Below are 13,864 nucleotides of genomic sequence, written 5' to 3' on the forward strand. Positions count from 1 at the left end.
GGGCACTTAGGCCTCTTGTCCACAAATGGCCCCCACCTATTAGCAAGTGACCACTGATAAAAGTGTCTGTGTACTGATTAAAAATGAACACACTTAGAAGAAGCAAATTGGGGTGGGGTGAAGTTTATTGGAAAAAAGGGGGGGCTTTCTGCGAGGAGAAAAGAAGGGCCACAGTTCATTAAGCACCTTGGCGGACTTGGAACTTTGCAGAGAGGGTCCCAAGACCAATTTTGAGCCACATTTTAGTAGCAAGCATTCAAAGTGAAACACGCACCTTCGAAAAAGGCCCAAGGGAGCTGTCGATGCAGAGGGGCTGAACTGGGCAATGGGAGAGGTGAAAATGCAGGAGAAAAAATGACAAGCAGCATCCAGTGCTAGTTTGAACATCCAGGTTTAATTGATGGACAGCTGCGTTCTTAAGAAGTCTGAGGTTCGGAAGGAAATTTGAAGACCTTTGAAGCAAATATTCTGGCAGAAATATAAACTTTACAAAGTGGATGGGGGGAAGGGGGTGGCCAAGGAGGCTCAGTGAGGTTTTCGCTGAAGTCCAGGTGAGAGGCTTAGAGTCCTGGGCAGGATGTGCCCTTGCCACAATACCTGGTGGGGGACCTTGGCCACAGTGATTGAGAGTTGAGAGGGCTGCCAAGTGTGGTTTCCTGGGGGGCAGAGATGTCTTGGCTGTCCCTGAATGTGGGGAGCAGGCTGGCTGTGGAAGAGAAATGGGGGCAGTATTTCCTATCCAGTCAGCAGCATGAGCTTACACAGTGAGACATTCATTCATTTGCTTATTCATTCAAGTGTTTCCCTGGTCTCCACATTACACAGAGCAATCCCGACGCATGTTGAGCCTTATGGACCTAACATCTAATAATGAGGACAAACAATGGCATTATAGCAATAAATACATGACAGGATAATACAGATGTATCAAACCATAGTGCTGTAGAGTCTGATCCTGGAGTAGAAACTGTTTAGAACTAGGAAGAACATGGGGAAGAGATCTAGAGACCCGGGCAGAGAGAGGGGTCAGGGAATCCCATTCTGTTAGTCTGTCTCCTCAACCTGTGACTTTAGTATTCAGATCTCTAAGAAAAGCTGGTCTCGTGTTTGAGCTATCTGGTGCCTCTTCCCTGTGGCTTCCGATTATAATTTATTTCCCTTCAAGCCTTCCCTATTTCCTGTCAGGTACTGACTCCCAGGCTTCCCAGGAATCCTGGAGCTTCAGCTTCCACTTATCTGAAAATATTGAGTATGGTATTCCTGTGGTCAGAAGGCAAGGCAGAAAGGGCTAAAAGAGTAGAGGTAGAGGCCCCTCCCTCCTTTCCCAAGATTATCCTTAGAACATCAGATCCCGGCAACCCCCCTCATTGTATCTTCTCCCAGTTCTCCCTTCCCCCACTGAGCCTGGAAAGGTGCTGTTTGCCCCGCCCTTGCTCTCCAGGGCAACGGGCCAGGCAGCAGGTGTGTGTGTGTGTTGAACAAGGCCATCTCCGGAGCAGAGTGACTAGAGATGAGCTTTGTTTAAATATTAAAGAAGTTGATCATTAATCACGCCTGGCTCAGTGCCCAGCTACCCACTGTCTCCATTCGCGAGGGCCTGGGCTAGGGTGGGGAGAGCCATGGGGCAGTTTTGTGAGGTTACTTGCATTTTAGGTGGTCAAACAAAGAGCCTTTTTGGGGCCTGGATTATGCAGACTGAAAGGGCACGATAGAGGCTCATCAGAGTGTGGTAGGCTATATAGAGAACACAGTGCTCAGGAAGTGGGCATCAGCAATTCCTAAAGGAATGTCTGGTCCTACTGAAGGACAGGTTATAAGTGGATGGCAGTGAATCCTTTTTCTAGAGATTCCTTGGGGCCTGGAGCCCTAGACAAGACCCATACTAAACTCCTGAATAAAACAAGGCTGTGTGAAGGGTTAGTTCTCATGTGGCCTGGTATGAAAGCAGCTTCAAAGGGACACAGACACTGACTCGATAAAACCATTGTTTCTGAGCCACTGTTAGAAAGTAGGGTTGGTCCCAGAACCCAGGACACTCATGGATCATACAAGGTTAGTCACCATCACACCATACGGTCACAGATCTGTCACAGCTGCACCCAGTCACAGCTGGGCACTATGCCTGCAGCCCATAGCCTCCCTAGCCTGTCTGTCTCAGACATCCCTCTACCCTATCCCACAGTCTCTCACCCATCTCCATGATGGCTCCTCTCAGCCCTGCCCTTCATTTTTCATCTATGGAGGCTTCTCGGTGTTTTGCATGGTGTTCTGCGTGACTATCCGAATGAGCAGGCCAATACAGCACAGCATAAGGATACAGCAGAGGCCCAGCAGAAGCCACTGTTTCCGGGCTGCCTGATGGGGTTCCATGGCTATGCCCAGGAAGTAGGAGTAGGGCAGGGTCAAAGTGTCTTTGTCCAGTAACTGTTTTTCCAAGTAGTGCAGCCTGAAGCCCAGCGCCAGGATGAGGACCAACATGATAAAACTCATGCTCAGCAACACCCACTGCCCCAGGTACGCCTGCTCAGGCTCTGTATCCGTGCCCAGAAATGACACTTTGCTTGTGATTTTTTCTGTGGGGAAAAAAAATCGTCTTATAGGGTAAGAAAGCATGAGGGAAGTGGCCCTTGAGTCCCCTGTGGCAGCCAGGAAGGACATGATAGCCACCGTCTCCTCTCTCAGCCTCAGGCCACAGGTGAGGGGACTGTCTTGCAGTGAGAGGGGACATGAGAAAGCAGAAGGAAGAGAAGATGTATGTGGGTCAGGTGACCTAACTCACAGAGCCCAGTCTGGAGGCTCCTACCCTCTGTGCAAGCTTGGCAGCCTTGTTGGATGGTGTGCAAAGAAGTCATTGAGTAAGGATTAAGAGTGGACTTTGGAACTGGGTGAGGTTGTCCCGGGACTGGTACAGATGGGGGTCACTCAACTTTACTGTCTGGCTTAAGCCAGACCACAAACTGACTAGAGCTTAGTATCAACCCAGAGCAGGATAGGGCAGGGCCTAGATCTGCATTAGAACTAAGGCCAGGGTTTGTCCAACCTTCAGAAGAACAGCTGAAGTCTGGCCAGCCAAGGGTGTCCCCTTGCTTCACGTTTTCAGTCACCAGCCAGTCCATCAGTGGTTTGAAGTAGGTCAAGAAGGCCTTGGTGGATATATTGGACTCTCCAGTCACCTCCTGGAGGACCTCCCGCCAGGGCCGGCTGGAGCCCAACTTCAGGAGATCCCTAGGGGAGTAGAGTCGTCTGTGAGGCCATGTGGGAATGTCAGCAGGTGCTGCTGAGATTCCCCCCTCCTCCGAGTAAACACAACTTTTAATTCCTAACTTCGCCCTCCAGGACCCCAGAGCTCTCAGTACAGTAGATTCCCGCACTCATGTTGAAGCAAGATTCACCTGGGTGTGGCTATCAGCTCTGTCCTTGGGATGCCTTGGACAAATAACTCATCTAAGCGTCATCTCTGTAAGTGGAGGCAACCGGGCAGGGTTGCTACCATGCTGCGAGGCAATAAATACCGACTGTTGCTGTTGATTGGTGTCCACTATTACTGTGGGCATCCTTATTTTTCAATTCAAACAGGCAGCCATTTGGAGCCTCTGCTCACACTGATGTATTTGAGGCAGCAACAGCCCTTCAGTCCTTCTTGGCCACATAGGGACGGATTGAGAGAATTCAAGTGATGTGAGCATAGGAGGTTCTCTGTGTAACACCTGCATGCTGTGCAAATATCAGCTGTCTTGAGGCACACCCAGGGCTTGGTGGCAGATGGCAGGCTCACTGAGTTCACCATGGCGGGTGCAGAGGGTACTAAAGGCAGAGCTCCAGGCTCTACCCTGGCCTTGACAAACAATAGCACTGGGCAGATGTTGACATTTCTCAACCTGTTATTCCAGGGTCTGATCAGGAAAGGGGTGGGGCTGGAAGCTTAGAGGTCACTGTATAGGGGTACCCAGGTTCAAATCCCAGCAATGCTACTTAGAGAGCAGGTAACTTTAGACGGTTAAGCTCTCTCAGCCCGAGTTTTCTCATCAGTAACATGAGCGTTCATGAATGTCTGCCCGTCACCATAGTGAGTATCAAGTCACAAGGTGGTGAAGGAATTTGTAACTTGCAGGATTTGTTCATGCTACTCGGTAAATGACTGGAGGAAGATGTGGGAACTGAAGGCCAACAGATACTTAGCAGAAACCATGAGACACATTTGCCTAGCATGTATAAGGTCCTGGGTTTGAGTCCCCCAGAATTTCAAAGAATTTCAAAGAAACAAAGGAAAACAGGAAGAAGAAAACAAACCACTGAGGGGAAAAAATCTGTTAAGATTTAGTTATAGAGAATAAAGGCAAAGAGTCATCAAGAGTGAAATAAATAAAAATAAAAATAAGAGTAATAATTAATAAAATAAACAATTCCCAAATGATTTGAGAATTTTTCAGATGCTGGATCATAGGTAGAGGCAAAAAAAAAAAAAAGACAAAAACAAAAACAAAACCAGTATAGGCCAGGGTCTCACACCATGTAGCCCAGGCTAACCTTGAACTCATGGTCCTCTTGTCATGACCTTCTAGGTGCTAGGATTACAAACTTGTACCATCACACACAGTTGGGAGATTAACTTTGACTCCTGAGAATCTGACCATGAAGAAACAGCTCCACAGGCCACTGGCTACACACAGCTAATAAAGGGCTGTAGCACCAGTTGCTGGACACTGCCTCAGACTCCAAAATGGCACCACAATCCACAGATGATGGCAGGGCCATCATGGCTAGGGGACTTTAAGAAACGATCCAAGGTCTACTTTGACTGTCTATTCCCATCAGAACCAGCTCAGCACTTGCATGTAGGAGGGTGGGCCCAGAGAGCAAGCGCACAAGAAAGCTACCCTAGGAAGAAGATTGGGAAAGCATCTCTCTTTTCTTCTGCTTCATCCCTATCTCCATGAACCTGGGGACTTCATGGACCAGCTGCTTTACCTTCTCTTAACATCCAACGAGAAACAAACAAACAAACAAACAAATAAACAGCCGGGAGTGGTGGCGCACGCCTTTAATCCCAGCACTCGGGAGGCAGAGGCAGGCGGATTTCTGAGTTCGAGGCCAGCCTGGTCTACAGAGTGAGTCCAGGACAGCCAGGGCTACACAGAAAAACCCTGTCTCGAAAGACAAAAACAAACAAACAAACAAACATCGACATTTCCCCACACCTGAGCCCATAAATATCTCCATGTCCTATCTTCAGTGTACTGGGACGTGGGTCTCAGGCTCCTTACGCTTGGCCATTTTGTGAAATTTTCTCTTTTACAAAGTGAGATCTTTCTCCCATCAGGATGTTATGCAGCTGTCAAGGTGGGCCTGGTAGCACCTGCCTCCTGTTCCTTCACCCCAGAATTCCTTACTTCTCCTACTCCTTCTCCTCCTCCTCCTCCTTCTCCTCTTCCTCCTCCTCCTCCTGGGCTCCACTCTGTTTCCATTTAATCCTCTCCCAAACCTTGTGACAATCCCTTTCTTAGAAGGTTCTCCTCTGCCCACTACCCAGTGAATGGTGTACAAGATGCTCAGCCTGGAATTCTGGGTCCTTTTAGGCCAGGGGTGTAGACAGTGAAGGGGTGTGGGGGCTGATGAACAATGTCACGTGCTTTGGGGTTGAGTCAAACAGAGTCCTGTGTACGCTGGGTAGGGTAAGAGAGGGAAGTAGAGAGAATGACTGACGTCAAGTGTCCCTCCAAGCAAGAGGCATAAAGGGGAGTTAGACATGAGCTCCTGGGGAGAAAACCACATCATTTTCTTCTGTGCCTGCTTTTGGGGACAGACATTTCACTTTGGTTCCCTGCTGGACTTCCTAACCCTCTTCATATTCAGCAAAGTCTCTTCTGTTTAGTCTTCTCTTTAGTAGTTTAGGATTCGTTTATTTCATAGTCTATTGCCCTCTGCTGGATACTGATCAGTCCTGTTCCAAGTAAATGCTAAGTGAACAATACAAGGAGCAGAGGTTGAATGAAGAGCCCGCTTGTTTGTGTGTGTATACATCCATATGTGTACATCCATATCCCTATGTATAAAGGAAGGAAGAGCTGACAGCGGGTGGTGATGATGGTGGTGATGATGCTCATATTATTGGACCTCTCTAGAAACAAAGCCCAGAGGACCAAACCTTCTGCTCCATCTGGTGGTTGCAGATGGTTAAAGGGCATGGAGGAGCCGTAGATAACCTCATTACATATATAAAAGAAGCCAGGCAAAGTGACACATACCTGTAATCTCAGCACTTCAGGGAGGTAGGTGTGGGAGGATCTCAAGTTTGAGGCTAGCCTGGGCTACAAGACCCTATCTCAAAAAACCAGAAGTACAGCTAACAGTCTAAAATGCATGCAGGGGATATTAGGTCAAGTATCACTAACTCTCTGCAAGGCAGAAACAAAACTCATTGAACAATTAAAGACACAGACCTAAATCAATAGCAGTCAAGAGGACAGAGATCCGGCCACTGGGCAGATGCCCCAACTCAGTGGTGGGAGAGCTGGCCTTGGAACAAGAAGACCTGATGTGATCTCACCAGGGCCTGCATCCCTGGACTGATGGAGGTGACACTCCTCCCCATTTTCGGAAGCTTCTCCTCTGCCACTGCCTGGAGAATGGTGTCCAAGCTTGGAATTCAAGGTTTTCTAAGAGCAGGAGTATAGCTGGTGAAGCAGGGGAACAGATGAGCCATCTCTTGATGACAACTGTTTTGCAATCAGTTCTGAATTCATAGCACGAATTTCCTACTGGCTAAAGGAATGACACACGATCAAGTCACTTCTCAGACCTTCAGTTTGATCATTTGTTAAAAAAAAAAAAAAAGCCAATGACAATTTTCTACCCTTCAAAGTAAAGAGCTACCAGTGCGGAACATGGATAAAGAACTCAGAGTCCAGCCAGCAGGGAAAATGCTCTGCACGTCCAATTCCTGTCCTCTACCTACTCCTCCAAGTTGGCTTCAAGGCAAAGCCTAGGACCACAACAACAGACCTGGAAAGGGACAGGCTAAACATCAAGTGTACCAGAAAAGACCGGAAGGTCAAAGTGGACCATAGGCTGGCCAGAAGTGTGTCAAGAGGCTACAGTAAAAGTAACTTCAGTTGCCTGGGAGCCAAGCTGAGCTCAGCGAGGAGTCAGGAAAGGTAAACGACTCAAGGGTGCCTCAAACACATCCAGACATTCACAAGGATAGAATAAGGGGACTCTGGTGACTGAATCACAAGGCAGAGGCAGGACACCAGCCCTGGCTTTCCACAGGAGGCAAGTAGATTTACTGTCTATGTGAATGCCTGTGTGTTCCAAGTGTCTCTGATCACAGCAGGCTACATGAGAGAAAGCAGGCTTGTGTTAAGGCAGTAGAGAGTGCAGTCTTCCCTGAGAAGGCACTTCCACCAGAATGTCAGCTCAGTGCGGTTGCTCAGGGGGGTGGCACTTTGGGGTCTAGGGGAATCCTGAAGCCAGGACTCCCTGTGAGGGAGATGGTAGGAACTGAAAGAAACTGGGGGATTTGTGCACTCACCCCAGGATCTTTCCTGCGACCTTGGAGTTGTAGTTATCGCACTGGTGCAGAGGGCCCACGTGGCCGGAGGCCTCGCATAGTGCTTCATGAAGTTGAAACTGCAGTACTAGACCAAGAAAGTATCTGTGTAGAGGAAGGAGAAGGTGGGCTTCAGAGAGGAGACCTGGTTTAAGAAGTCCAGAGCTTCTTGGGCACTGAGTGGCCCTAAGGTTCCATCTTTGCACTTTCTGGAACTCCTCCACCCAGTCCCCATGTCTCCCAGATCCCAGCCAGCTCTGTCAACAGGGCCCAGACCTTTACCGGATATAGGGCACATTGGCAGGGATGTGAAACTTGGCACCTGGGTCAAAATCATCGTCTGATCGAGGGACAGGTGGGCACAGGCCTTGGTACTTCAACCTGGTGGGAGAGAGACAGGGCCTTGGCCATGGGTCCTGGAAGGCTCTTGTTGTTTGAAGCCCGTGTGTGTTCAGCCAGTCTGGGCCTGGCTTGCAGAGGCCATTCAGTGCATTTTCATGGACTAGATAAGTGAGAACACGCGGAATTAGGAATCAGAAAGTTTAATAAGAGTGGTTAACAGTGATTGAGCATGTAGACTGTTAACACTGGCCTGATCTTTGTGGAGATGCCATCAAGGGAGCAGGTAAGGTCAGAGCCTTGCTCGCATCCATCCTAGTGATGAGATCAGGCTATAAACTAGGAAACAGGTATTTAATCTAAACAGTGCTAAGAAAAAAAAAAACCAGAAAGTGGGTGTGGTGGTACACACCTTTGATCCCAGCACTTGGGAGGTGAGTTCAGGGCCAGTCTGTTCTACAGAGTGAGTTCCAGGATAGCCAGGGCTGGGCAGAGAAACCCTGTCTCGAACAAAACAAAACAAAACAAAACAAAACAAAACAAAACAAAACAAAACAAAACAAAACAAAAAACTAGAGAATCACAGATCCAAGAGAAGAGGAATCAGACTGCCACATGCTACAACTCAGTGTGAGTGCCTGCTAGAACGACCCTAGATCATGTGACCTCTGAGTGCTGGCTGCTGTAAGCACATTGAGCCAATGCAACCTATAGGGCAGACACAAAGTCTAAATGATCACAGGATCCTGGTGTAGGCCACCCTGTGTCCAGAAACCTTGAACTTGATAGTGTGGTGCCTGATGGACGTGGAGAAGCCAGGTTATGGGCATGTATTGATCAATCAACTGACCTGCTTGACAACCGCTGAGCTTTCTGTAGATGCTTAGGCTTCAGCAGGCATGCATGTGTTTTGGGATAATGACCTGCCTCTCCCCCATGGAAAGACTTTACAGCAGACAAAGTGCTCAGTCCTCTGTCATCCCTTTTGCTGGCTTTCCATGGAGGGGGCAGACAGCAAGGGCCTGCTTGTTGGTCATTGTTATAGCATAGGCTTTTGCTTTTTCAGTTTTTTTTTTTTTGGGGGGGGAAGGTTCATCTTTTGGAGGCAGAATCTCATGTGGTCCAGGCTGACCTCCAACTGGCTATGTAGCCAACAAGCTACTGGCCATGCCTGCAAGACTCTGTCCTCTCCTCCTGCCTCCTGACTGTCCTGTGTCCACTTTCCAGGTGTTAGGATTACATACAGGTACGTATGTATCACCACACCCAGTTACTGCTCTGTTCTTGGAGAGTCCTAGTCAATTTCATGGTGTGAGATTTCTGGCCACCCACAGAGCAGATGAAGTCACTGCCAGGATCTCTACTTCACAGATGAGACAGAATCCTAGGAAGCTAAGAGATCTGCTCACCGCTGCCACCAGATTCAGAACCTCATGGCCCCCTGTGCGGGCTCGATGCACTTTAGTCTGTATGTCTTTGCTTTGGTGACAGCAAACAGCATGCATTGCCTGGCTTCCTCGGGTTCCCAGGACATCAACACTTCACTCTTACCGGGTAGCCATCTTCCCCACCTGAAGTTCCACCACTCCTGGTTGTAGGCAATCTTCGAAATAGTGCCATCAAAGACCTTCCAACGAAACTTGTCTACCATGTAGCTGAAGGGGATGAAGGCAATCTTCTCCAGGGCGATGCCTAACAGGAAGTTGACCTCCTCCTCTGGGGATGAGGTCAGGGCCATCAGGAAGCAGCTTCTTGGGTCTCCCTTTCTTCAGCCTTGCCCTGAGGGCTTTAGCCCCCCCCCCCACCAGCCCAAGCTGATGCCCCAGGCTCAGGCCACCCTCCTGTGACACCCCTCCCCCCCATCTCCCATCACCTGAATCCTGGTGAGGTTGGCTGAGCAGACCTCTGGCGAGCAGGTACTTGTGGGAGGAGACTGAGAGGGCGATCGCCGACCCCACAGCCTCTTCAAAGGCTGGGCTGGCACCTTCTTGGTAGATGACAGAGAGGTTCTGATATTGCAAGAAGTACTGGATATGGCCCATCTGGTGGAAGGCGGAGAGCAGGTCTTCTAAGGTCACCTCCGTGCACTTCTTTACCCTAGAGTTAAAGGGTAGGGGTCAAGGAGCATGGGGATGCCCTGAGGACAGGAAACTTCTTCATTCAAACTTCATTAAGGTATTAGGACCATCAAGCCAGAGACCAGAAAGGCCTTGGCTACCATCTTTCCCGACTCTAGACCCTGTGTCCACCCCCGTGACCGTATCCTCTACTTTCCACACCCACCTTCTCTTCAGGGCTTCTGAATCTCACCCCACCTCCCCCACTCCTGCTCTCCCTGGCTTACTCCTCACTACATAGCTAGAGGGAAACCAGAAGAGGGGGGTAAGAGAAGGATGCTGGATGAAGACCATGCTGTCTGTAGACACCTGAAGTCATTGAACTTGTAGAAGTTCCAGGATGAGGCGTGGCACTCCACTTCCCGCCCGTCAGCTGGCTTCTCCATCATAGACTTTATCCAGAAAGCAGGCGGGGCGGGTAGCATGCCCATTGAGGTAAAGAATAAGTTAGCCTCTTCAAACATTTTCTCAGGCCTCCAGTGCTGTGAGGGAAAAAAAAAAAAAAGGTACTGTGGTTCTGTTGCCCATTGGCCTAGGGGCATTGTGGGGACAGAGGAATGGAGGAGGGGGCGACAACCCAGAGGTTCAGCACTGACCTGGATCTTCATGATCTCTGTGATGTCCTCTGGGGCTTTAGTCGGATAGGGCAGGACCAGATCTAGGATATTATTCCAGGACTGAGCCCACATGTTCCCTGGAAAGGGGGTGAGCAAGCTAAGAGGAAGGAGAGTGACTTCCCCCTGTCCCCACTCAGCCACTAGTCTGGCCCTTACCCAGGAGGTGGGCAGGGATGGGCCCCCTCAGGTCAATGAGCTCAGGCCCGTAGTAGCGGTACAGTGAGCGGCGCACATAGGCATGGAGGTTCAGGTAGAGAGGCTGCAGCTCTTTATAGAGCTGCTCCAGGTCTTCCTCCAGCGTATCGGATTCATACTCGGATCGCCATAAAGCCCCCATGTCTTTGTATCCTAAGGACAGGAGAAGAGACTTATTAGTGTGACACCCAGCATCCAATGGCCTGGCAGGGAGGAGACCTGGACACACTCCAAGGAAGCGTCCCCACCTCCCTGCTCCGCAGGAGTCCGTGGTGTGAACACAACCTCCCAAGGCATTGCCCACCCTACAGTGCAAGCTCCTGACCATGCCTTGCAAGGTCCTGTCCTTCCCTACTGCCATGTCCCAAACCCCCAAATCACCAAAGCCCTTTGCTTGTTTGGGTTTCCTTCTGACCCCCCCTAAGACCCTGGTTTCCTACAGTTGTGCTGCAGAGTCTGTGCAGATACTTCCTTGCTTCCTGCCTTCCTGGCCCCTATCATCTTCCCAGCATGGGTAAATGTCAGAGAGGTCTGCCTTGAGCATAGATCTGAAGTTCTCCCCTTCCCCACAGATCCCAGCAGCCCCTCCCTCCATGGCTTTACATTAAGCAGTGTGAGAGGTGCCTGCGTGCTGGATGAGGCTCACCTCCGAATCCGACTGCCACAAGGAAGTCCATGAGGCAGACATCTGTCTTTTCTCTTACAAACAAACCCTCAGGATCTCCTTTAGCTCCCAGCCCATAATGCAGGCTCCCTGTCTGTTTGCAGGGTTCATGGACCCTGAGCATCGTCCATACCGATTCTGCTGCTGCCTGAGTCCTCTGCAGATTCAGCTTCATTCTTTTCCTGGGCATCAACCCCAAGAACGTTATGTCCAGCCCGCTTACCGTTATATTGGGCAGCCTTGTTGCTGAGACGTACGTAGTCCTCGAAGACAGGGCGGAGTTGCCGACCAACAGCATCTCGCCAGCCCTGCCAGGCCCACAGCAGCTCCTTCTGGTCCCTGGAGGTGGCCATGATTTCTTGGAGGTCTGTGCCCAGAGAGGAGCCACATGGCACCCCATACCCACCTACCTGTACTCTCACCCACCCTACGTGCTCCTTCACCAACAAGGGCACACATGGTCAGGAGCAGGGTTTGTTGCTCACCAGGCTCCAGGGTCAAGCAGGGACCCTCATCCAGGCACACCTCAGCTCGGTTATATGCTGTCTCCATGTAGGTCAGAAGTCTGTTGTACTGGGGATGGGGGTGGGGTACGGGCAGGTGTCATCCAGGGTAGGCCCACATTCTTGGGCCCACTCCCAACATTAGCCCCACCATCCAAGAGAGGTAGATCTGGCTAAAGTACCCCTCTCCTCCTCTACAGGAAACTCTGGTGCCACCCCACCAATACCCGCTCCTGCCCGAGATACTCTGGTTCCAAGTCCGACCTGACCCACCCTCCTCTCAGGTGCAGGAGTGTGTGTGCCTGGGCGGCCTGGGGCTCTGTCTGTCACCTCTAGGAGATCCTTCTTGGGCAAGGCCGACTTGTCTATGTTCTGCAGCTTCCTCAGCATGCGCTTCACGTCCTGGTTCAGGAAATGGTCTGTCTTAAACATGCGGGCCCGGGTGCCGAAGTACAACATAAACTGAGACCTGTCCGCCTCCTTCTGCAGCTGGAAAGAAGGCCTTCACATTGCTCATGGCAGGTTGGGGGGACGCAGTATGGGTCCCATGCCGACTTCTGAGATCACAGCCCCAAAGCCCACTTTAAAAGTCCAGAGTCATTGAAGATTTGCTAAGAGGGATGGGGTGCCTGTGTCCCTAAAAGGGGGAGGTAAAGTTGGCAAAAGCAAAGAATCCAGAAAGTCTTGTGTAGAGAAAAGTCAAGGTCACTGAGAGCTCTGGAACTCGCAGCCCACCTTGACATATGTTTTGGGGTGTCCTTCTTTCCATACACTCTGGACATAGGGCAGGAACTATGATCCCCCACCTCCAGGATCCCTAAGAAGAGCAAGGAGGGGAAGGGAGGGCCTTGTGTGTGTGGGGGAATGGTACCACACCATGTTCTTTTGATTCCGCCTGGTGATGTTGGTGACATAGTTCCAAGTGGCTTCCATAAACTCATTCAACACAACCTGGGCTGTTTGCTCATAAAACTGCAGGAACAACTTAGCCTGAGCCTCGCTGTAGAAATCATCTGCAGGGGAGGGAGACCGTGTGGGCCTTGGGGAAGGGGCTGCCCCTCCACAGTCCTCGTATTTGGTCCTATGCTTCTTCAGGTCCCAGCCGTACTTAAGCTTGGCTCTCCCACAATCCTGAGCCATGGCAAGAGCTGCCCGTGAGAGAGGAGCACAAGTAGCAAGGCCCAGGGCAAGTTCATCTTGTTCCCATGACCAAGAGAACAGTAGAGCTGGCACAGGCAATGGCCAATCATGAGTCAGATCCATATTTGTGACATCAGGGGCCAAAGGGTCTTCCATGGAATGTTAGAACTAGAAAGATTGCCACCCAGCTTGCTATACATACTCCAGTGAAGTCTGCTTGGCAGGCCAAGAGGCCTGGAAGCACTCATGAGGCAGGGAGTTTCAAGAAAACTCAACCTCCTGGAACCAGGCATTCTCATAACCTGTATACTCATACGCTATCCCCGCGTTAGTCTGGTGTATGGATCCACGTGCTCTCTTTTAGTATTATTTTATTCTAAGTGCCTTTAAAGATTGAATTCTGACATAGCTAAGCCTTTGCCAGGGTTCCAACATCCTAGAAAAATCCTTGACTCCGACAAACTTGGAATTCAGTAGGAATTCAGTAAGAAGGTTATCTATTCAGTAACATTCAAATTTACTTCTAGTAGAGACAGTGAAACTAATTAGGCAGAACAAAGAACAGAGCTAGAATAGCTCAGGGCTGGTCTGCAGAGTGATTACTTAGGACAGTAGCCAGTCTCACCCAAACAAGGGAATACACAATGGCCTAGGAATAGGTGGATTTACCATGAGAGAGTTAGGGAATCCCTCTGAGACAGTCTTCTTCACTAGAACCCCTGGTGGTGGGCTTGACAATA

The 13,864-nt window shown here is 50.1% G+C and overlaps 1 protein-coding gene across 1 annotated transcript; it reads right to left on the reverse strand.

Moving 5' to 3' along the window:
* Positions 1 to 314: 314 nt before the first annotated feature.
* On the reverse strand, positions 315 to 13,213 carry LOC110305195 (angiotensin-converting enzyme-like protein Ace3). The gene is made up of 15 exons (XM_021177020.1): positions 13,093 to 13,213; positions 12,861 to 12,997; positions 12,315 to 12,386; positions 11,967 to 12,054; positions 11,705 to 11,848; positions 10,779 to 10,970; positions 10,602 to 10,699; positions 10,315 to 10,487; positions 9,762 to 9,985; positions 9,460 to 9,604; positions 7,832 to 7,930; positions 7,532 to 7,654; positions 3,041 to 3,225; positions 2,191 to 2,573; positions 315 to 706 (listed from the first exon to the last, which is right to left on the reverse strand). The coding sequence occupies exons 1-14, from the start codon at positions 13,178 to 13,180 to the stop codon at positions 2,236 to 2,238; spliced, it is 2,106 nt and encodes a 701-aa protein (XP_021032679.1). The 5' UTR covers positions 13,181 to 13,213; the 3' UTR covers positions 315 to 706; positions 2,191 to 2,235.
* Positions 13,214 to 13,864: the final 651 nt, after the last annotated feature.

The sequence above is a fragment of the Mus caroli genome, unplaced genomic scaffold, assembly GCF_978045245.1.
Source record: "Mus caroli unplaced genomic scaffold, Mus_caroli_1 scaffold_13, whole genome shotgun sequence".
In the NCBI taxonomy this organism is placed as follows: Eukaryota; Metazoa; Chordata; class Mammalia; order Rodentia; family Muridae; genus Mus; species Mus caroli.

Coding starts and splice junctions, on each gene's coding strand:
- LOC110305195 (XM_021177020.1), bottom strand. CDS start 13,180: ATGAACTTGCCCTGGGCCTTGCTACTTGTGCTCCTCTCTCACGGGCAG. Junction 12,998..13,092: donor TGTGGGAGAGCCAAGCTTAA/GTACGGCTGGGA, acceptor CCTCCCCTGCAG/ATGATTTCTACAGCGAGGCT. Junction 9,605..9,761: donor CCAACCTCACCAGGATTCAG/GTGATGGGAGAT, acceptor CCTCATCCCCAG/AGGAGGAGGTCAACTTCCTG.